The following is a 24,354-nucleotide window of genomic DNA, read 5'->3' on the forward strand; positions in this document are numbered from 1 at the left end:
AGCCTATCTGACAATTTTCCATATTATCACTATTACTCACATTTCTTAAATTTATATTGCGCTTTAACAATCTTAATCTTATCATATCTTTTAAGCAACATTTCTATCAATCATTTTCACAGAGCTTCTTGAAAGCCAACAAGCGTTAATTGCTCCTCACATACATTTTTGATATACTCTGTAAATTTATTCCAGTCCTCAGTGAATCTCTGATCGCGTTGGTTCCGAATTTTCCCTGTTAATTTGTCCATTTCCGCATATTCCATCAGAAGACGCACCTAGTTTTAGGAGAACAAGAAGAAGAAAATCCTCTCCCTCTCTGCGCAGCGCCTCTCCAGCGAAGCGAAGCCTCCGGAGCGCAGCGGGAGCACTCCCACTGCGCTCCAGAGACTTCTCGTTGCTTTTCCTGAAGCCATGGAGCCTGCATTCGCTCCATAAGACGCACTCACATTTCCCCTTACTTTTTAGGAGGGGGAAAGTGTGTTTTATAGAGCGAAAAATGCGGTACAGTGGTACCTCAGGTTAAGTACCTAATTCATTCCGGAGGTCCGTTCTTAACCTGAAACTGTTCTTAACCTGAAGCACCACTTTCGCTAATGGGGCCTCCTGCTGCTGCCGCGCTGCCGGAGCACGATTTCTGTTCACATCCTGAAGCAAAGTTCTTAACCTGAAGCACTATTTCTGGGTGAGTCTGTAACCTGAAGCGCCTGTAGCCTGAGGTACCGCTGTAATTTTCTGTGGAAGGTACTCAGTTTCCTTGCTTAAGGCGAGTCAATCTGTCAAGAACTCACCCAATGCAATTAGGAAAATGCTGGGATGATGCTATAAGCAATGCACACTCCAGCACACAAATCGAGGCCGGAGCAATTCGCAGGAACTTCAGCACCTCTCTATTTTTGCACCCAGGGGTGAGATGGATCGCCTCCGAGAGGAAAATGCTCTTTTGCGGAACAAAATCGCCTTTATGAACGAGGAAGGCAGCATTTGCGACCTGCGCTTGAGGGAGCTTAACGGGTCTCGGGAAGAACTCTGGTAAGTCTCTCCAAACTGGTAGTGAGGAACCAGCAGCAAGGGAGGCCACGTGCGGCCCCCAGCTTAATTTTGCGGGGGGTGGCGGGGTAAATGGGAGGTGGCAGATGGCGAGAAGAGGATGGCCCTGCGGTTTTGGCTCTGGCCCCGCCTCCCGCTTGTTCTAGCCCCACCCACCGCCCACATCCAGCCCCAAAGGAGGGCAGCCCTGAGGGGAGAAGAGTGACCAGGAAGTGGAAGAATGGACTCTGAACCCGAACAAGTGAAGCTTGCTATTTGCCTTTGGTCTTGATTAGATGGGTTCTACATCTTGTCCAATAAATGCCAAAGTGTTGATGGCCTCAGCCAGGGGTCAGCAAACTTCCCGCGCCTCGGGCCGGTGTCTCCAGCGCCGATTGCACAGGGGAGCGCGCGCCCATACGCATGCTCTCACGCTATTTCCGGCGCACTTCCGGGTCAGAGGAGTTAAGTTGTGGGTGAACATATCAGAGGACACAGCGATTCTTCAAACAGCTCTTGTGTATTCACAGGCCAGAACAGAACTGAACTGAAGGGTTCAGCCAGCCTGCTTATATAGAGCTCAACTACAATGAAACAGTAACCATTTTCTGTAACTATCCAATCACTGAACGTCACTTTCAATCCCTTATTTGCATATGTGGACCTGAGTGAAAACTATCTACAGTATCCCCCCTGCTGGCCCAGGGTGAGAACTTCAGTACATAACATGAGGAGCACCAGAAATAGCTTGTGCGCATGTGCACAGGTCTCCTCGGACCCAGATGTGCACTTGAAATAATGCTTGCGCATGTGCAAATAACACTTGCGCATGCCCAAATAACACTTGTGCAATGCGCACAAGCTATTTCCGGTGCTCCTCCAACCTGGAAGGAGTGGGTAGCAGCACAGCGCCAGTAAGAGTGGGCGGCGGCAGCATGCAGCGGGGGCGCCACAGGCCAGATAAACGAGTCCCTCAGGCCTTATCCGGCCCGCGGACCTTAGTTTGGGGACCCCTGGCCTAAGCAATCAGGATTCAGCTTAGCTGCAAGGAGATGCTCCCGCTGCTTTCACTGTTATTCATGCTCCCACCCAAGTTGTCTTTGCGCTCCTGCTCCCTTGCACACGCATGCATGCTTATTTAAGGCAAATGATGATGATGATGCATGTTAAGGAGTAACATTTCTGTTCACCTCAGGCAGCAAATGGAGTCTGTGCAGAAAGAAAAAGTTGCGGTGCAAAAAATGGCCGAGAACCTGAAAAAGCAGGTAAGCCCTTAGCTGAGTCTTCATTTTGTATCTTTGTGAGGAGACACTATAAATCAGTGGTGCTCAAAGAGGGTGGTTCCACACACACACACTCAGGAGGACACACCAAAAGGCACAGTGGCGTCAAGGAACACTGGAGGTCTCAATGACTATCCGACTATTGCTGGGTCAAGTTCATCAAGTTTGTTGAAACAGATTGAGGTTGAATCCTGACAAGACAGAAGTACTGTTTTGGGGGGACAGGGGGCGGGTGGGTGTGGGGGAGTCCCTGGTCCTGAATGGGGCAACCGTGCCCCTGAAGGACCAGATCTGCAGCCTGGGAGTCATTTTGGACTCACAGCTGTCCATGGAGGCGCAGGTCAATTCTGTGCCCAGGGCAGCTGTTTACCAGCTCCATCTGGTACGCAGGATGAGGCCCTACCTGCCCACAGACTGCCTTGCCAGAGTGGTGCATGCTCTGGTTATCTCCTGCTTGGAATACTGCAATGTGCTCTACGTGGGGCTACCTTTGAAGGTGACCCGGAAATTACAACTAATCCAGAATGCGGCAGCTAGACTGGTGACTGGGAGCGGCCACTGAGACCACATAACACTGGTCCTGAAAGACCTACATTGGCTCCCAGTCCGTTTGTGAGCACAATTCAAAGTGTTGGTGCTGACCTTTAACGCCCTAAACGGCCTCGGTCCAGTATACCTGAAGGAGAATCTCCACCCCCATCATTCTGCCCGGACTCTGAGGTCCACCTCCGAGGGCCTTCTAGTGGTTCCCTCACTGCAAGAAGCCAAGTTACAGGGAACCAGGCAGAGGGCCTTCTCGGTAGTGGCGCCCACCCTGTGGAACACCCTCCCACCAGATTTCAAAGAGAAAAACAACTACCAAACTTTTAGAAGACACCTGAAGGCAGCCCTGTTTAGGGAAGCTTTTAATGTTTAATAGGTTATTGTATTTTGGTGTTCTGTTGGAAGCCGCCCAGAGTGGCTGAGGAAACCCAGCCAGATGGGCGGGGTATAAATAAATTATTATTATTATTATTATTATTATTATTATTATTATTATTATTATTTGCTTGGATTTGATTGAGTATCTTCCTTAGTGAGTCATGCAAACAGCTGTTGTGTGTGATTTTTTTTTTTTATGGAGTAGGGTTTCCTTGCCTTTGATTTTTTTCCTGGGCTCTTGTTTTCTGATCAGGCCTCCGAACTGAAAGCCCGGAATCAGCAGCTGGAGTTTGAGAACGCAGAGCTTGACCGAAAAACGTCTCCCCAGCAGGTGGATGCGCAAGATCTTAACCAGCGGCTGCGCAAGGTCCTTCGGCAGAAGGAGGCAGAGAAGGTTGTGCCAGAGGAGAGGGAAGGCTCCCGGCTGCGGGAGGAACTGGAAAACTGGAAAATCCAGGTATTTTGGTGATTTATAATGAGGTCCTGCCGGGGGAAAACAGCAAAGCAACCTTGTAGAGCTATTGATTGTGAAGCACTCATTTGTAAATTTTATTATTACAGTGGTGCCTCGCAAGACGAATGCCTCGCAAGATGGAAAACCCGCTAGACGAAAGGGTTTTCCGTTTTGGAGGTGCTTCGCAAAACAAATTTCCTATGGGCTTGCTTCGCAAGACGAAAATGTCTTGCAAGTTCCTGCGGGGGTTTTTTTCCTCCCCCCCCCCTTTTCCCAAGCCGCTAAGCCGCTTAACAGCTGATCTGCTAAGCCACTTAACAGCTGATCCGCTAAGCCGCTTATCAGCTGATCCGCTAAGCCCGCTAAGCCGCTAATAGCGCTAATCCGCTAATCCGCTAATGGGCTTGCTTCGCAAGACGGAAAAAACCGCAGAGACTCGCGGAACGGATTCTTTTCATCTTGCGAGGCACCACTGTACGTTCCTTCTTGGTAATCCTGCGGGTAATTCAGCAGGGATTTGAACTTCTAGACCTTTTTCTGTGTTCTCTATGGGATGTCGATTGCTGTTTGAGGAATCTCCTTTTTAGGAGCAATCCAGGGGAGCAGCAACTTTTAGCAGTGGATCAGTAGGAGTAGTGAAGGCAGCGAGTCCATCATCTCTCTCCCTCTGTATTTTGCTCCATGGTATTTGGAACCCTGAAGCCGGTGACTTCTGTTTCAGTGTATCTGAAGAAGGGTGCATGCACACGAAAGCTCACACCAATAACTAACTTAGTTGGTCTCTAAGGTGCTACTGGAAGGAATTTTTTTACAGTGGACGCTCAGGTTGCGAACGTGATCCATGCGGGATGCATGTTTGCATCCTGCAGAGTTTGCAACCCGCAGCGGCGCGTCTGCGCATGCACAGGTTGCAATTCGGCGCTTCTGCACATGTGCAAAGTGCGTTTTAGCACTTCTGCACATGCACGACCGCTGAAACCCAGAAGTAACCCGTTTCGGTACTTCCGGGTTTCGGCGGTCCGCAACCCAAAAAACGCAACCTGAAGCATCTGTAACCTGAGGTATGACTATTTTGTTTCTTTACACTGTTTCTGTAAATACAACATAAATGGTTCCCAGTCTTTTTTAAAGCCTCTATTGTCCTTATCTCTAAGTTTTTCAATTAGCTTTCCCATTTCAGTGTAGCCCATCCGTTTTTCTTGCCATTCTTCTTTCTTTGGTATCTTGTCCGGCTCGCTGCTTCTGTCTTGATCCTCTTCCCCATTGTTTCCCTCGTCTTAAACTTGCAAGGTCTGTGGGGCAGCAACCTGTGTTCTTTATGCTTTGAAGCTCATCAGGAACATTTTATAGTGTGTCTTTGTGTGCAAAGTATATGTAAACGAGCCATGGGCAGGCTAGGCCATCCTAACTTTCCCTGCTGCTTTGCTCCCAGTCCTCGACGCTGGAGATGGAGGTGTCTCAGCTGAGGGCTCAGGCCCTTGCTCTGGAGCAGGAGAACTATTTCCTCAAGGAGGAGCTGGAAAAGGGAAAGCAGGTAAGCCTACTCAAGGGTGCAGGAGGGGCAATGGCAGGTGGGGGCATAAACGATAGCTATACACAAACGGAAGTTCCCAGCAAGCTGTGCTGGAGTGTAAAGAGGCATGTGACACACAACAGTCATGCCTGTACTTAAGATGGAACGGAATATCCTAACAGTGTCATGAGAAGCCACACAAGCAGTTCGTTACCCGGGTAGGAATATTGAATAAAAGCCAAGACCCAGAAATATACAGGTGAAACTCAGAAAATTAGAATATCATGGAAAAGTTCATTTATTTCAGTAATTCAACTTAGAAGGTGAAACTAATATATGAGATAGACTCGTGACATGTAAAGCGAGATATGTCAAGCCTTTGTTTGTTATAATTGTGATGATTATGGCATGCAGCTGATGAAAACCCCAAATTAACAATCTCAGAAAATTAGAATATTAAATGAAATCAGCAAAACAAGGACTGCAAATAGAGCAATATATTCCAATTTTCCGAGTTTCACCAGTAAAGCAAAGTGCCCAACAGGAACTCTAGTTTGTTTTCTGCGGGACCACAGAGCAAGTCTGAGTGTACCTAATTTCCACCCTCTGAAACAGACGGACCGAAACACACCCATCTTTCAAAATTTGCACTTTTCCAAATTTTGCAGTGCTGCCGAGTAATGTGTACAAAGATGGATATTCCAGGGTGTAGTGGACATAATATTACATCTATGAGCGACCACAACATGCAAAAAATGTGTTTTATTAGGGGAAATTGCCTTGCCAAAATGCGTGTATTGCTCCAGCTTGCATTGAAGAAGTATAAATTGGAAATTCACACAAAAATGATGTTGAATTTTCATGAGATTTCTTTTTAACGCAATCTGACGCTGAATTGTGGAGGACTAAATTTTAAGCTTGGAAAAATGAGAGACACCAAAACTGACATATTTGCCTGGCTCTAGGGGCAATACTATAAATCTAAGTATTTTCTAAAATGTATAGATTCCCTTGCTGACCATCCTCGGGGTCTGCCATGGCAGTGCAGCCTGGGGAGGGCACAGAGAAGAACCCGGTGCCCCCAGGTTGAAACATACCTGCCTTCCACAGATTACCAGGTGCCCGGACCTCTCTGACCTCCAGAATGAGATTTCCGGCGTCCTCGTGAAAAACGAGAAGCTTTTGAAAGAGAAGGAAGCCCTCAGCGAGGAGCTGAACAGATGTGCGCAGAAGGTGAGAGTTTACAGCAATGCTACATCAAGAGGCAGTGTTGCATAGTGGTTAGAGTGCTGGGTTGGGGCCTGGGAGACCAGGGTTCAAATCCCCACAAACCTCTGTGGGTGTGACCTCAGACCAGCTGCTCACTCTCAGCCTCACCTACCTGACAGGGTCGTTGCATCAGAAACTCTGGATAGCTGCTGCCAGTCCGTGTAGAGATGACTGGCTGGGCCAGTGGCCTGGCTCAGTGCAAGGCAGCTCTTTATGCTTCAAATGTGCTCTCTTTATATCCTCATCATCTCATCATCAAACATTTTATTGGCATCGCTGTGGGTTAAACCACAGAGCCTAGCACTTGCCTATCGGAAGGTCGGCGGTTCGAATCCCCCTGCGACGGGGTGAGCTCCCGTTGCTCAGTCCCTGCTCCTGCCAACCTAGCAGTTCGAAAGCACATCAAGTGCAAGTAGATAAATAGGTACCGCTCTGGCGGGAAGGTAAACAGCGTTTCCGTGCGCTGCTCTGTTTCGCCAGAAGTGGCTTAGTCATGCTAGCCACATGACCTGGAAGCTGTACACCGGCTCCCTCGGCCAATAAAGCGAGATGAGCGCCGCAACCCCAGAGTCGGCCACGACTGGACCTAATGGTCAGGGGTCCCTTTACCTTTACAAACATCCATAGGAAATCAATACAGAATTACCACCTCCCCAACGTCACAGAACATTTGTCAAATGAAAAGAGGCGAAAAAGTCTAACGTTACATCTCTAGGTCTCCAGGGAGATCAGACGTCTGCAATGTTTTTCTGTGACTAAAAAACCAAATAAAGATATTTAGCCACTAATTTGGTGAGCTCCCGATCATTCCCCAGTAAAAGAAAATGTATGGCCTCCAACTCTGGTTTCCATTTGGGGATGCAGAGTTGATCTAGAAACTGCTGGCGGAGATCAGGGTATAGTTTACATTTAAGGACCATATGAGTAAGAGTTTCCAGCAGGTGGTCTTCACATGAGCAAATTCTTTCTCCTTCCACCATTTCCGAGAACCTACCCCAAAGGAGGTTTGATGGGTTTGAATTACCATATTTTTTGCCCTATAGGACGCACTTTCCCCCCACCAAAAATGAAGGGGACATGTGTGTGTGTCCTATGGGGCGAATGCAGGCTTTCGCTGAAGCCTGGAGAGCGAGAGGGGTCGGTGCGCACTGACCCCTCTCGCTGTCCAGGCTTCAGGAAGCTATCTCCAAACCATGGGAGAGCTGCGCGACTTCACGCAGCTCTCCCACATCTTGTGGAGAGCTGCCTGCACCCAGAAGCCAGGGACGCACTGAGCTCAGCGCCCCCCAGGCTTCGGGCTTCGCGCGGCTCTCGGCAAGCCGTGGGAGAGCTGTGCGACTTCGCTTGCGAATAGCAGCCTGTTCTGGGGTCGGGGGAAGCTCGGGCTTCCCCCGCCCCAGCCCCACGCCTGGGGGGGAAATAAATTTTTTTTTCTTTATTCCCCCCCCAAAAAAAAACTAGGTGCGCCCTATGGGGCGAAAAATACGGTAAACCTGGCCAGCGAAAATGCCCTTCTTTCTTGAGGGATAAGCAGAAATTCAAGATACTTATAATTAGTTTCATGTGCCCAAGAATGTTGAAAGTAAAGAGTGGAACCTGTTTTCTCTGCTGCTGTTAGTTCCTGGCGTTTATATTACAGTTAGCCAAAGTGGCCTTTTTGGAGGATCTCGTCGCTTCCCTGAAGCAGGAGAAGTCATCTCTGGAGCACCAGAATCAGATTCTGAAAACTCAGAAGGCAGCGTCGCAAGACAAGGTGTGTGTTTTGTGGTGTTGGCTTCTCGCCTCTGAAGTCTCTGCACAGTGTTCCTATCAGCCTACACGTCAATAAGAACAAAACCTTGAAATGGCTGAGCTGGAATTTACTGGCAGATTTGATTCTGTCCTGTTGGGACTTCATAGGAGTTGTGGGTTTCAGGGTTCCTCCAAACCTGCCCTGAGTTTCTCCCTTGCTGGTTTGGAGATATTATTATTATTATTATTATTATTATTAATTTTTATTTATATCCCGCCCTCCCCAGCCAAAGCTGGGCTCAGAGCAGCTAACATCAAATGTATAACACATTAACATAAAATCAGACAATCAATTAAAATACATCCTCAAATCAGATCAGGATCAGAATAAAATCCAATCAGATGGCAACCTGCAGATTAGGGTTGGGGACCTTAAATGCTCACCAGGCCCAATGGTTTGTGCTGAACTTATATGGGCCTGTGAGAAAAATTGGGAGGCCACTTTCATGCAAGTTCTTAAATAAATAAATAATAATTTATTATTTATACCCCGCCCATCTGGCTGGGCTTCCCCAGCCACTCTGGGTGGCTGCCAACCAAATATTAAAATATAGTAATACATCAAACATTAAAAGCTTCTCTAAACAGGGCTGCCTTCAGATGCCTTCTAAAAGTTTGGTAGTTGTTGTTCTCTTTGACATCTGGTGGGAGGGCGTTCCACAGGGCGGATGCCACCACCGAGAAGGCCCTCTGCCTGGTTCCCTGTAACTTGGCTTCTCGCAGTGAGGGAACTGCCAGAAGGCCCTCGGTGCTGGACCTCAGTGTCCAGGCAGAGCGATTGGGGTGGAGGCGCATCTTCAGGTTTACTGGACTGAGGCTGTTTAGGGCTTTAAAGGTCAGCACCAACACTTTGGCTCCCAGTACGTTTCCAAGCACAATTCAAAGTAGGTCTTTCAAGACGGGTGTTATGTGGTTTTGGCGGCCGCTCCCAGTCACCAGTCTAGCTGCCGCATTCTGGATTAGTTGTAGTTTCTGGGTCACCTTCAAAGGTAGCCCCCACATAGAGCGCATTGCAGTAGTCCAAGCGGGAGATAACCAGAGCATGCACCACTCTGGTGAGACAATCTGCGGGCAGGGAGGGTCTTATCCTGTGTACCAGATGGAGCTGGTAGACATCTGCCCTGGACACAGAATTGACCTGCGCCTCCATGGACAGCTGAGAGTCCAAAATGACTCCCAGGCTGCGCACCTGGTCCTTCAGGGGCACAGTTGCCCCATTCTGGACCAGGGAGTCCTCCACACCAGCCTGCCTCCTACCCCCAAAAAACAGTACTTCTGTCTTGTCAGGATTCAACCTCAATCTGTTAGCCGCCATCCATCCTCCAACCTCCTCCAGACACTCACACAGGACCTTCACCGCCTAGAGGATTTGCTGCCTCTAGCTGCAGAAAGAGATAATAGTCCTCATGGCTAGTAGTCATTGATATATTATTATTATTATTATTATTATTATTATTATTATTATTATTTGAATTTATATACCGCCCTATACCCAGGGGTCTCAGGGGGGTTCACAGATAAAACTTTGGGATTCAAACAATTGATGAAATTAATTACTGTTCTACGATAATGCCCACTCTCAGAGAAACAATCCAAAAACAATTTTACTGAATGTTTAGTCCTTATGTTTCAATCTTGGGTGGTGAAGGGAGGATTGTCGTACGGTAGAAATGAATTTTGAAAGCCTCCATTATGGGAAATTTGGTCTGGTCTAATCTAATCAGGAGCGCATTAGCAACATTCTCAATTCTATTCAAGGTTTTCTGCAGGGTCTTCAGCAATTTCTGCGCTGCCTAATGAAACTATAAAATCGAGATGACCCAGTTGAAACAATACGAGTTTCTAATCTTGGACCACAAATGGAGGAAATCATGTTGTGTCCTTTTCCATAAAACAGACTATGCCAAATGCAGCTTTATCTTACCCAAGTGAATGTGACCTGGAACAGCAGCATAAGGGAAAAATTAAGAAGAGTAAAATTAAGAAGAGATATAGCCCTCTCCTCCATGAATTTGTCCAGTCCTCTTTTAAAGCCATGCGAGTTGGTGGCCATTGCTGCCTACTGTGGCAGGGAGTTCCACAGTTTAACTGTGCAGTGGATGAAGAAGGCGGTGAAGGTCCTGTGTGAGTGCCTGGAGGCGGTTGGAGGATGGATGGTGGCTAATGGATTGAGGTTGAATCCTGACAAGACAGAAGTACTGTTTTTGGGGGACAGGGGGCGGGTGGAAGTGGAGGAATCCCTGGTCCTGAATGGGGTAACTGTGCTCCTGAAGGACCAGGTGCACAGCCTGGGAGTCATTCTGGACTCACAGCTGTCCATGGAGACGCAGGTCAATTCTATGTCCAGGGCAGCTGTCTACCAGCTCCATCTGGTACGCAGGATGAGACCCTCCCTGCCTGCGGACTGTCTCGCCAAAGTGGTGCATGCTCTAATTATCTCCTGCTTGGACTACTGCAATGCGCTCTACGTGGGGCTACCTTTGAAGGTGACCCAGAAACTACAACTAATCCAGAATGCGGCAGCTAGACTGGTGACTGGGAGCGGCCGCCGAGACCACATAACACCGGTCTTGAAAGACCCACATTGGCTCCCAGTACGTTTCCCAACACAATTCAAAGTGTTAGTGCTGACCTTGAAAGCCCTAAACGGCCTCGGCCCAGTATACCTGAAGGAGCGTCTCCACCGCCATCGTCCAGTCTGGATAACTGAGGTCCAGCTCCGAGGGCCTTCTGGCAGTTCCCTCATTGCGAGAAGCAAAGCAGGCAGAGGGCCTTCTTGGTGGTGGCACCCGCCATGTGGAATGCCCTCCCACCAGATGTCAAAGAGGTAAACAACTACCTGACATTCAGAAGACATCTTAAGGCAGCCCTGTTCTGGGAAGTTTTAACGTGTGACATCTTAGTGTATTTTTGGTCTTTGTGGAAGCTGCCCAGAGTGGCTGGGGAAACCCAGCCAGATGGGCGGGGTACAAATATTATTATTATTATTGTTGTTGTTGTTGTTGTTGTTGTCCCTGGCTACAAGAATGAGCCAGTGCAGAACCCTGGCCCTGCTAGCCCTTCTCTCCCTAGCCATGTGCCGCAGGCGCCCTGACCCTTTGCCGTGTGTGCTCTTTGCCGTCAGAATCGGGCCCTGGAAGCAGCCGTGCATTCGGCGGGGCTGCAGAGCCATCAGAAGCAGCTGTGCTGGGACGAAGTGGGTCTCCTGGCCAAGCAGGACCAGCAGCTCTTGAGGCAGGAGAACGAGCGGCTCCAGCAAGAGCTCCAGAGCGCCAGCTCAGATCTCGCTCGTTCCAGAGAGAAGGTAAATGGGGAATTCCTTCCAGGTGTGGGTGTCGTGCCCGTCCGTCCTCATATCTAGCTGGTAAATATCTTGCTCGTGGAGGAATAGAGAACCTTTCTCAGATTTTGGGGAAACTTTCTGGGGGCCGCATTCCAGAGGTGCGCAGGGCCGGAGGCAGAACCTTGATTGGAACCACATGCTGGGGAAACCCAGTGCAAAAAGAGCCTTTAGGCTCTTCTGCCTTGCTTGCATTTAACTTGTGGAATTTCAACCAGCTGACCTTCGACCTTGTACGGGTTGGAATTGCGTGTGTGAAATGTAAGATGCGGTTGTTGTGGGTTGAAATTGTGGGTTGAAATTGTGTGTGTTAAATGTAAGATGCGATTGTTGTGGGTTGAAATTGTGTGTGTTAAATGTAAGATGCGATTGTTGTGGGTTGAAATTGTGGGTTGAAATTGCGTGTGTTAAATGTAAGATGCGATTGTTGTGGGTTGAAATTGTGTGTGTTAAATGTGAGATGCGCTTGTTGTGGGTTGAAATTGTGGGTTGAAATTGCGTGTGTTAAATGTAAGATGCGGTTGTGGTTGAAATTTTGTGTGTTAAATGTAAGATGCGATTGTTGTGGGTTGAAATTGTGTGTTGAAATTGTGTGTGTTAAATGTAAGATGCAATTGTTGTGGGTCGAAATTGTGTGTGTTAAATGTGAGATGCAATTGTTGTGTGTTGAAATTGTGTGTGTTAAATGTAAGATGCGGCTGTGGTTGAAATTATGTGTGTTAAATGTAAGATGCGATTGTTGTGGGTTGAAATTGTGTGTGTTAAATGTAAAATGCAATTGTTGTGGGTTGAAATTGTGGGTTGAAATTGTGTGTGTTAAACATAAGATGCGATTGTTGTGGGTTTAAATTGCGGGTTGGAATTGTGTGTGTTAAATGTAAGATGTGATTGTGCTGTGCGTGTGGATACTCCCCATAAAGTCAGCTCATGAAAGTTGGCCATCAGACCAGCCTACAATGCTTTCCTGGTGGGTTTGTCTCCCCTACACAAACACACACTTCTCCCAACATCCTTATAAACAGCATGTGAACTGGCCTCTTCTCTTGCCAGATCCGTCAGCTGGAATCCACCATCCTGAGCCAGAAGCACCTAAAACACCAAAGCCATTTAGGGATCGTGAACACCACTGAGCAGGAGAAAGCGAGCCTGAAGAGGGAATGCGAGAGGCTTCATAAGGAGCTGGCCTCAGCCAACTGGAAGGTCAGTTCCAGGCAGTTCTAATAATAATAATAATTAATAATAATAATAATAATAATAATAAATGTATTATTATTATTATTATTATTATTATTATTATTATTATTATTATTTTATTATTTGTACCCCAGCCCCTCTGAGCATCTTACAACATATACAAAAAGTTCTGGGGTGGCGAATAAACCCTTACATTGTTCCCAAGGAACACTCAATTAGTCCGGTCTTCAAATGTATTATCTTGTTCTCTTTTTCCCTTCAAAATCTGTGCATGCTAAAACAAGTTTGTACTCTGCTGCTTACGTTGACACAGGCCTGTGGCATTTGTGCCTCCTGGGTGACTTCAAAGAAAATAAGCACTCAAGCACACACCCCTTCAAAAACCTATGCATCTCTCTTTCCAATAGTTTTCTGGGCTGGTCACCTGGGGCCGGTCCTTGCTCGCCACAGGCAACTAGTTTCTGTTTACAGATTTGTAGGTAGATTTGCCTGGGATAAGGCCGTTGACCCAGGTGGTTAGGTGGCTGAATACCACCTGGATGTTCTGCAGGTCTTAGTAGACCAGGTATGTCCAAAGTCCATTTCAGGGGCCTAATCCGGCCCGCCGGTCAGTTGAATCCAGCCCCTGTGGCAGTCAACAACTTTGGTCGGCCCTCATGCATGTTCACTTCATCAAATCTGGCCCTCTTTGAAAAAAGTTTGGGCACCCCTGTGTCAACATGCAGAGGGCCAGGAGGCCAGCTGGCTAGCCCTGACTGGGCTGTCTCCTTCCAGCCGTCCCGCTGCAAAGACTTCAAAGCCAGGGCACACTATCCGCAGATCGAACTGCATACACAGAATAGGCATGAGGCTTGTGGAAGCAAACTACAACTACAGATTTATTCATCATAAATCAGGACAAAGAAACATGTTGTCTCTCTCTCTCTCATCGTCTCAGAGAAAATGAGAAAAAACAAAAGCTATACACAACGGAAGTTCCCAGCAAGCTGTGCTGGAAAGTAAACAGACATTTGACACGCAACAGTTCCACATGTGTGCTCCTTAAGGGGGAATGGAAATCTCAACACCCTGTAGTAGACCTTTCTAAATGAATGGATGAAATTTAGTGATGTTCCTTAATTTCAAGGGCCCTACTCAAAAGAAGCATTTCTGAATACAGCCCTGCTCTATAGACGACGAGGGATAGAGAAGTTGAGGGATAGAGAAGACTCTTGTCTTAACACTCCTTGTGGACTTCCTAGAGATTCAGGGAGGAGAGGGCTATTGATGGCTACTAACCATTACGACAGGGACGCGGGTGGTGCTGTGGGTTAAAGCCTCAGTGCCTAGGGCTTGCCGATTGAAAGGTCGGTGGTTCGAATCCCCGTGGCGGGGTGCGCTCCCGCTGTTCGGTCCCAGCGCCTGCCAACCTAGCAGTTCGAAAGCACCCCTGGGTGCAAGTAGATAAATAGGGACCGCTTACTAGCAGGAAGGTAAACGGCGTTTCCGTGTGCGGCTCTGGCTCGCCAGAGCAGCGATGTCACGCTGGCCACGTGACCCAGAAGTGTCTCCGGACAGCGCTGGCCCTTGGCCTCTTTGAGTGAGATGGACGCACAACCCTAGAGTCTGTCAAGACTGGCCCGTACGGGCAGGGGTACCTTTACCTTTACCTTTAACCATTACGACAGGATGTGGGTGGTGCTGTGGGTTAAACCACAGAGCCTAGGGCTTGCCGATCAGAAGGTCGGCGGTTCGAATCCCTACGACAGGGTGAGCTCCCGTTGTTCGGTCCCTTCTCCTGCCAACCTAGCAGTTTGAAAGCACCTCAAAGTGCAAGTAGATAAATAGGTACCACTCTGGCGGGAAGGTAAACGGCATTTCCGTGCGCTGCTCTGGTTCGCCAGAAGTGGCTTAGTCCTGCTGGCCACATGACACGGAAGCGGAACACCGGCTCCCTCGGCCAATAAAGCGAGATGAGCACCGCAACCCCAGAGTCGGCTACGATTGGACCTAATGGTCAGGGGTCCCTTTACCTTTACCTAACCATTACGACTATTCTCTGCCTCCACATTCGGAGTCAGCAGTGCTTCAGGATACCAGTTTCTGGACACCACAGGAGGAGAGAGGGCTCTTGTGGTCAGATCCTGCTTGCTGGTTTCCCCCAGGTCAGCCACTGTGAGACCAGGATGCTAGGCTAGATGGGCCGTCTGCCTGATCCAGCAGTGAAGCTCTCTCTTTTTGCTCTTATGTTCACGGTTCATGTCTCCGTCACTATCTTTTGGGATGGGGTGTTATTTGGCTTCATACCTTACTTTACGTGAGCAGTACAGTCGTACCTTGGTTCTCAAATGCCTTGGTACTCGGTTTTGGCTCCTGAACGCCGCAAACCTGGAAGTGAGTGTTCCGGTTTGTGAATGTTTTTCGGAAGCCAAACGGCCGACACGGCTTCCAGTCAAGTGCAGGAAGCTCCTGCGGCCAATCGGAAGCTGCAAGTCCAAACTTAATTCTCTCCTCTTAGGCAAAGATCACAAGACGACCTGGCTGGTAGCCAGATTCTGCGCCCAGATTTGTAGGCACAGATCATCCTCTAGAATAAAATAGCTTACTGGGGAAATGCCTTTTGGGGTGCCTCAGGGTCAATTTTTATGGTAGCCCAAATCTCAGTTATACGGGTGTGTGTATATATCTCAATTTTAACTTATGAGTTATTGCTGCAATCTGCTCCGATTGTATACCGTATTTTTGGCTCCATAAGACACACTTCTTTCCTCCTAAAAAGTAAGGGGAGGGTTGAGTGCGTCTTATGGAGCGAATGGCACTGAACAGAGAGGGAGAGCTGCGCAGTGCCTCTGCTGCAAAGCAGAACGGAGCCCCTTCTGTTCCTCCTCCCGCTTCGCTGAAGAGGCGCTGCGCAGCTCTCCCTCAGGACAGGAACAGAGCCCCACTTGCTGTCCTGGCTTCTGCCTCTTCAGGCAGGGGGAGCCTTCATCCCGCTGCCCGGGAGAGGCTTCACGTGGTTATCCCAGAAGCCAGAACAGCAAGAGGCTATCCCAGAAGCCAGATCCCTCTTTATGTTCTGGCTTCTGGGATTCAGAATATTTTTTTTCTTGTTTTCCTCCTCCAAAAACTAGGTGCGCCTTATGGTCTGGTGCGTCTTATAGAGTGAAAAAATACGGTATTTTTTATGAACACTGTTTTTATTGTGTTATGTGAGCTGGTCTTTGACCGTAATAAATTATCTATCTATCAATCGGAAGCTGCGCCTTGGTTTGTGAACGGTTCTCAGAGTTGAACGGACTCGCGGAACAGATTCCGTTTGAGAACCAAGGTACGACTGTACCTCACCCCGCCCCCTCCATCAGATCCGTGCAGAGGATCCACAGTAGAGCAACCAGTTTGCTCCAAGAACGTCTCTGTTAGAGCACATGTTGGCTCTTATGGCTGTCTGGATGCAGGCAAAAATTATCCTGTAGGCACCGGCTATTTTGACGTAAACCGGTGCTTGGCCACAGCGAAACAAGGTAACCGAACGAAATAATCCCGCTCCGTCCTCATCTTTCCTAAAACGAGCCTTAAATCGCCCAACAGATCAGCCAGATGAGTTCCCTTGAGAGAGAGCTGGAAGCCGTCAATCTGGAAAACGAAGGTCTACGGAAGAAGCAAGTCAAACGGGACGAACAGGTGATGGAGGTCTGTTTCAGTAGATGGTGCGTTTCTGATGTCAGAAATGAACTGGGAATCGTTTTGCTTGAGGATTTAGGCCAGGGGTTTATTTATTTATTTGAGCTTGCAGATCTAAGGGGACTCCAGGGCTGTATGAGATGACGGTCCTTATGAGATGGATTGTCCCACAACAGAATACATACAGCTAAAGAAGAGGCCTTTGGCTGAGTTTTCCAAAGAGGAATTAACACACCAGCTTCACATAGACAGAATCAGGGAGGACAGATCTGTCAACAGCTACCAGTGATGATAAATATCTACATTTATTATTACAATGGTACCTCGGTTTGCAAACTTAATCCATTCCGGAAGTCCATTCTTAAACCGAAACCATTCTTAAACCGAGGCGTGTTTTCCCTAATGAGGCCTCCTGCCGCCAGTGCCCTTCCATCGTTCGGATTCCATTCTTAGACAAAGGTAAAGTTTGCAAACCGGGACACTACTTCCGGTTTTGCGGAGTTCGTAAACCGAATAGTTCGTAAACAGGGCTGTTCTTAAACTGATGTACCACTGTATTGTAATAACCTGAAGTTTTATAAGAGTATATATTTAAAGTAGATGAATAAATGAGCAAATTAAGTTAATTTGGATATGCAGAAGATATTCAAAATGAATTTAAGGAACCACAGAAAGAGGGGAAAGGAAGTAAAGTTTTGAAATGTTAAAATGGTTGTAAAATCAGTGAAATGTATAAAAAAATTAGAAAGATAAAAGATAAATATCTGCATGGGACTTCTGTGTAGAAAGGCAGTACAGTGGAACCTCAGTTTTTGAACTTAATCTTTTTGGGCATAAACACCTGGAAGAACGTCAGTGAGAGATGTTCAACGGTGGAACAGTCTCACTCGGAAAGTGGTGAGCTTTTCTTCCTTGGAGAAGAAGAGTTTTGGACTTGATATCCCGCTTTATCACTACCCGAAGGAGTCTCAAAGCGGCTCACAATCTCCTTTCCCTTCCTCCCCCACAAGAAACACTCTGTGAGGTGAGTGGGGCTGAGAGACTTCAGAGAAGTGTGACTGGCCCAAGGTCACCCAGCAGCTGCATGTGGACGAGCGGAGACGCAAACCCGGTTCCCCAGATTACGAGTCCACCGCTCTTACGAGTCCGTTAAGAGTTTGGGTGTAATCTTCAACACCTCCCTTTCCATGGAGGCGCAGATTGCAGCTACAACAAAGGCGGCATTTTTCCATCTCCGCCAAGCTAAGCAGTTGGCTCCTTACCTCTCTCGCCCTGATCCAGCCACTGTGATCCACGCGACAGTCACCTCCAGACTGGATTATTGTAACTCGCTCTACGTGGGGCTGCCCTTGAGACTGACCCAGAAACTCCAGCGGGTGCAGAATGCTGCAGCGAGACTCCTTACGGGGTCTTCACTGTGAGATCACATTCACCCGGTGCTATACCAGCTGCACTGGCTCCCGGTGGAGTACAGGATCAGGTTTAAGGTGCTGGTTTTAACCTTCAAAGCCCTATACGGCCTAGGACCCTCGTACCTACGGGACCGCCTCTCCTGGTATGTCCCACAGAGGACCTTACGGTCTTCAAATAAAAACATCTTGAAGGTCCCAGGCCACAGAGAAGTTAGGCTGGCCTCAACTAGAGCCAGGGCTTTTTCGGCTGTGGCTCCAATCTGGTGGAACACTCTGTCACAAGAGACCAGGGCCCTGCGGGTCTTGACATCTTTCCACAGGGCCTGCAAGACAGAGCTGTTCCACCAGGCCTTTGGCCAGGGCACAGCCTGACTCCCTCCCTCGGCAATCTTCGCGGAGCTCTGGCCCAATGGTTGCCAGTGGCTTGAATTAATTAATTTTATAATGAATGATTTTAGAGTGTTGTTTGTGCTGTACTTTTGTACTGTTTTATTGTTGTTAGCCGCCCTGAGCCTGGCTTCGGCTGGGGAGGGCGGGATATAAATAAAATTTATTATTATTATTATTATTATTATTAACCACTACACCACACCAAGGCCAGGGCAGAGCTTGAAAGGAGGAAGGAGAGTCAGAACACTTCCTGATTTATGGCACCAATGCCCAGCAAAATGAAGGGGATCTTGCTAACACTCTGGTGAGATGGGTTCTGCCAGGGCTTCACCAAGGTTTCTCTGAAGGAAAGACTCGGTTTGAGGGCTGTGAGAGCACTTTGAAGAGGCAAAAGAAACATGGATGGGTTTAAAGGAACATAGGACAAATTCAGGGAGGATAAGGCTATCAGTGGTTAATAATAATAATAATAATAATAATAATAATAATAATATTTTTATTATTTATATGCCGCCCATCTGACTAGGTTGTCCTAGCCGCCCCAGGTGGCTTCCAACAAAATATTAAAACACATAAAACTGCAAACATTAAAAAACTCCCCGTACAGGGCTGCCTTCAGGTGCCTTCTAAAAGAAGTCAGATAGATGTTTATTTCCTTGACATTGGAGGGGAGGGTGTTCCACAGGGCGGGCGCCACCACCGAGAAGGCCCTGTGCCTGGTTCTCTGTGGCTTCACTTCTCAAAGTGGGGGAGCCGCCAGAAGGCCCCCAGAGCTGGATTTCCATGTCTGGGCTGGGCGATGTGCTGGAGAAGCTCCTTCAGGTGCTAGTCTTGATGGCTACGCTCCACCCCAATGTCAAGGCAAAATGCTTCTGAATTCCAGTTCCTGGAAACGGCAGGATCCGGCTCTGATCTGCACTCTGATTCGGCTTCGAGGGTTCCCACCGGCATCTGTTTGGCTACTGGCCAAGCAGGATGCCACCACTAGGTGGTCCACTGGCCTGATCCTGCTCTTATTAACTTGAGCTGGTTGCCTTTATCTGGGGGAGATGGCAGAACAAGGAAGGCACTGTGAAGTTTTGAAGAAGCCAGATTCTGAGCACAGCATTGCATGTGTAGAGCACAGACATCAGGGTTGAGCGGCGGCAGGGAGGCCTAACTTATCCTTTATTAGACATAGCAAACCACACATTATCAAACAGATACGGTATACAGATTGTGCAAAATATGAGCTCAGCGTAACAAGCTTTGTCCCAGTCAGATCTTTAACTCCAGAGAAAATCAATTCGCATCAGTAATACAACACAACACTACCACATCACCCATCAGTTAAGAACCACTAAATCTCTTTATAATGGCCCAGACTTTCTACATGGTCAGCACTCAAAAATTCAGCCACTGTTCAAGTAATTTGATCATTCCTGTCCCAGAGCAGGTCCTGAACTGTTGGTAGCGTAGAATTGAGCCTGTTGAGTTGTAAGGCCTCTGATAATTGTCTTCTGGCATAAATGCCAAAATCACAAGAAAAGAAAATATGCTCCAAGGTATCAGGTTCCTGTTTACTACATTTGCAGAGACGCTCTTGTGAACAGCTATCAGGGGTGCTGTAGTTTATCAGAGCTCCCCCATTCCTGACCTGTATGCTATTCTGTTGTGGGCCGTGGACCTGAAAATGATGCTCCATTTGTGTCTCTTCCCGCACCTCAGCTCTTCTGATTTCTGCGCAATATTCCTTGTCCTTTGGTTTGTCTTCTTGTCCCCCCTGTGCAAACTTCTCCCTTGACTCCTTCTTACCTCGGAAGTCCCATAACCTTCTCTCTCCCCCTTATGCTTCTCCCCACTCCTGGCTAACCTGTGCCCAGACCTCGGTGGCTGGAGCTAGCAGAGAGGAGCGCAGTGCTCTGCCTGACGTAGCCGGCGAAGGTAGAGGAAACCTTTTCCCACTGCCATAAGCCCACATGCATGGAGAGAGAGAGAGAGAGAGAACGAGTGTGTGAGAGAGAAAGCTCTTCAGCACCATGCCTTTAATGCCCCTCCATCTACCGTATTTTTCGCTCCATAAGACGCAGGAGGAAGAGAACAAGAAAAAAAAATATTCTGGATCTCAGAAACCAGAACAGCAAGAGGGATCGCTGCGCAGCGAAAGCAGCAATCCCTCTTGCTGTTCTGGCTTCTGGGATAGCTGCGCAGCCTGCATTCGCTCCATAAGACGCACACACATTTCCCCTTACTTTTTAGGAGGGGAAAAGTCTTATGGAGCAAAAAATACGGTATTTCTTTAAAGAATTAATATGAAAGACGATTGGCCTGCCTCTTGTGTGAAAGAGCCGCTCTTCATTTTAATGGGCAAAAAGGGGAAATGGAAGGATATTGGCTATCAGTGTTGATTCTTGTAGGCTCAGAAAGAAAAAGGTTAAGCCTTAGCTTTAAAGTTTGATCTTACAAGGAATATTGGGTAAGGTCTCTTAAACTCGGAACCAGTTTTTTTTTGGGGGGTGGGAATGAAGAGTGGCTCTGAGATCCCATTTTCTGTTCTTTCATTCTTGGAAATGCCATTTGTGACAGTTGCCGTTGGTCTTGTTTTTTGCATGCCTTTCTTGGAATGAGCACGTTGACGTTTGCATGTCTGGATTTTCTGAGGTCTCCGGAAAAGGCAGTTCGCAGGGGTTTCTGGGCTTTCACACAGAATGCCAGTGAATGTGTGCTTTCTAATGTTGCTGCGACTGAGAAATGCTTTGTGTTTTTAAGCGCAGCGTAATTGCATCTTACCTGCAGGTTTGGTTCCAGGGGTTTTGCGCAGGCACAAAAGCCAAACCCTTACAGCCAGCCCTGTAGCTAGCAGCAGAAGGGAAAGAGAAAGAATTCCCCATTCTCCCAGAGCCCATGTGCAGAGCCAGCCTTGCCCAGCCAGCAAGATGAAATGCTTAAAAGCAGACCAGGTGCACAAAAAAATAGGACAGAGAGAGACAGACAGACACCTGGTCCAAAACCCTGCAGAGCTGATGGACTCATCCAGACTTCCTTTTTTTTTTTTTTTTTTTTTTTTTTTTTTTTTTCCAAAATTGTTTGCAAAATCGATTTCCCATTTTTTAACAAATCAACCACAAATTTAAGCAGATTTAATTTTAAAAATCCAAAAACTGGTTTCCCACACTGTGTTTTTGATATGTCCATAGTTTCCTCTTGTTGCTGCATTATTTCCCCAGTTATTTCTAATTCACATTCCACTCCTTACAATAGCCTTATATTGCAATAGTTTTTTGTTGTTTTTAACTTATAATCCTTAACCATCAGCTATCCACTTGCCAATTCCTGCATGATATTTTAACATTTCCAGTATGTACAAGGGAGATTACTCAACGAATTATCAATCCACAATAAATCAATAATTACGATTTCTAAAGTAAATTCTCCAGGCTTCCTTTTCTAGCCACAGGCCTGTGCTTTAAAACTTTGTGTCCAAACAGTTTGTTTGTTTTGTTTTTTGTCCTGCTGCTTTCTCTGCAAAAAAACCCAAAACCCGCTCTTTCCTGCTAAATCGGAACAAACAGCCATCCATGGAATACTCAAATTGCTGTTTGTTCTGATTAAGCATTAGAAAATTTTTTCCTGGGGAAAGTGGGGGCGGACAGGGGACACAGAGCTTCAAAGAGCAGACCTGTGACCCTAAAGGCTTGGTTACTCATTGTCAAACCAGTCTCCCGCCCAGTGCAAGGAACAGCCAGTGATGCTCCTGCAGATGATCTCGGTGATTAAGCAGGGATATTGGTGTTCTGTGTGATCTTACGAGGCACTCTCCGTACCTTGGATCAAATCTATGCTTCCAGGTGCCATAAGAAAGCTGCAGAGATAGCGCAGGATAGTGCGCACCCTGGAAATGATCTCTTTCAGCTTCTGCCTTCTGGAAGAAGGTCCAGCGTTATATAGACTAGGACTAGCCACCTGAGAAACAGTTTCTATTCAAATGCTTTTGGCTTTAAACGCAGTTTAAGGTAGTCTCTATAGGGATGCGGGTGGCGCTGTGGGTTAAACCACAGAGCCTAGGACTTGCCGATCAGAAGGTCGGCGGTTCAAATCCCTGCGACGGGGTGAGCTCCCGTTGCTCGGTCCCTGCTCCTGCCAACCTAGCAGTTCGAAAGCACGTCAAAGTGCAAGTAGATAAATAGGTACCGCTCTGGTGGGAAGCTAAACGGCGTTTCCGTGTGCTGCTCTGGTTTGCCAGAAGCGGCTTTGTCATGCTGGCCACATGACCCGGAAGCTGTACGCCGGCTCCCTCGGCCAATAAAGCGAGATGAGCGCCACAACCCCAGAGTCGGCCACGACTGGTCCTAACAGTCAGGGGTCCCTTCACCTTCACCATGGGAGTATATTGTATTTAATGATGGGGTATTAGAGTTTTTAGGAAGTTAACCAGGCTGGGATAGCTGGGGTAGCAGGCTTGCTGGTTTCTGAATGTCTGGTGTTGATTTCGTTGTTCCGTATGGGACAATGACAATAAAGATTATCGTATTGTCTCCTTGCGAGGCGTCCTTTAACCCCCTCCCTCCTGCCCCTTTCCTCTCGCGCAGCAGCTGCTACACTCGAGCTCCAGCGTGATGCTTAGCCCGCCGCAGCATCCTCGCGACCTCCAGCAGCAAGGCTGCCCTGTGGTCCCCTGGGAAGACTACCAGCAGCTCCAGCGCCAGTTTCTGCAGGAGAAGAGGAGGTGCCAGCGCTTGCAGGAGGAGCTTGAAAACCGGCCCTTGGAGACGAACATGCCCCAGGTATGTCCTCCATCCACACACTCTTTCTCTTTCCCCTTCGTGGTCCTGGGGCGTAGAGAGCCTTCACCTACAGTAGGCGCCTCTACATTTCTCCTCTTCTCATCACGGTGACCCTTTTCTCTGTTTATGCCAGTTGCAAACCCCACCCCAGTCTTCCCTAAAATGCTCCGTAGATACTATCCTTCTCTTTGTTGCACCAAGGCATGATTCCCCTGCATTACTGTGATCAGTGTTTTGTTCGTTTGTTCATTTGCAATATCTGTAGCCGGCTCTTCATTGCCAAAAAGGCACCGCGGAGTCCCGGGCAACCCACAGGATTTGTATTTCTGCAAAGTGAGGCAAAGTACTTCTTCACGCAGCGCATGGACTGTGGAACTCTCTCCCACATGAGGCAATGGGGGCCACCCACTTGGATAGCTTTAAAAGAGGCCTCCACATGTGGTGGGAATGCCCCAAAATTCAACTATTCTGAACAACAACCATACGAGAAATATGCAAAATAACTAAGCAAGTTTTAGAAGTTACCCCAGAATTGGCCCTACTAAACATCTTCCAAGACAATAATGCCCACTTACATCACAAAGAACTCATAACCCACCTACTCTCAGCAGCCAGAAACATCATAGCCAGACACTGGAGAGACCTGTCAGGAGTAAGCATGGACCAATGGTACCAAGTAGTATGGGAAAAGCACCCTTACTAGAAAATTAACCAATAAACTGAAACTGACACGGGGACAAATAGAAGAAGATGCCTTCACCCTGTTATGGCTCCCCTTTATCAGATACACAGCCCAACAAGTAGCCATGTCGGTCTGCTGTAGTCGAAACAAAATAAAAATAGAAAAAGTATGCATGCACACAAAAGCTCATACCAATAACAAACTTAGTTGCTCTCTATGGTGCTACTGGAAGGAATTTTTTTATTTTGTTTTGACAGCCCAACAAGACGACAAGAATCCGCCGACAGCAGACAAATCAATATGGCTAACCTGATTCAAACACACACACACAAACACACACACACACACACACACCATCCACACGCGAAAACAAAGACCACCGCAGCCAACCACAAATGAACAACCTCACCCATGGCCAACCCCAACCTCTCTCACCACCAAAGGAACACAAGCGAATAGCAGAGAGAACCCACACAAGCGACACTGACACAAAACCCCACACATACATTAAGTAAAATAGAAACATTGCCCCCCCCCGACTCCACCCCCACCCACCATGGCCCCTCCACCTCTTCGCCCCTTTTCTTCCTAATGTAACACTCATGTCTCAACCAATGAAACTGATCTGTAGAAAATGCAACTTGGAAAAAGAG

The 24,354-nt window shown here is 47.7% G+C and overlaps 1 protein-coding gene across 17 annotated transcripts in view; it reads left to right on the plus strand.

Annotated features, from left to right (window-relative positions):
* Positions 1-24,354, plus strand: part of NIN (ninein) — a 124,420-nt gene that overhangs the window by 91,943 nt on the left and 8,123 nt on the right. For 3 of the 17 annotated variants that reach the window (XM_083433082.1, XM_083433089.1, XM_083433083.1), the window contains 10 exons: positions 907-1,032; positions 2,225-2,294; positions 3,487-3,690; positions 5,120-5,221; positions 6,311-6,433; positions 8,109-8,222; positions 11,385-11,564; positions 12,651-12,800; positions 16,362-16,463; positions 22,825-23,019. In XM_083433082.1, coding sequence (XP_083289208.1) covers positions 907-1,032; positions 2,225-2,294; positions 3,487-3,690; positions 5,120-5,221; positions 6,311-6,433; positions 8,109-8,222; positions 11,385-11,564; positions 12,651-12,800; positions 16,362-16,463; positions 22,825-23,019 — 1,366 coding nt within the window. Of the gene's footprint in view, positions 1-906; positions 1,033-2,224; positions 2,295-3,486; positions 3,691-5,119; positions 5,222-6,310; positions 6,434-8,108; positions 8,237-11,285; positions 11,565-12,650; positions 12,801-16,361; positions 16,464-20,118; positions 20,180-22,824; positions 23,020-24,354 lie in introns of all 17 variants that reach the window. The other 14 variants (XM_083433086.1, XM_083433091.1, XM_083433084.1 and 11 more) reach the window with 10 other exon arrangements.

Source organism: Podarcis tiliguerta (assembly GCF_965153285.1).
Source record: "Podarcis tiliguerta genome assembly, chromosome: 1".
NCBI classification, from domain to species: Eukaryota; Metazoa; Chordata; class Lepidosauria; order Squamata; family Lacertidae; genus Podarcis; species Podarcis tiliguerta.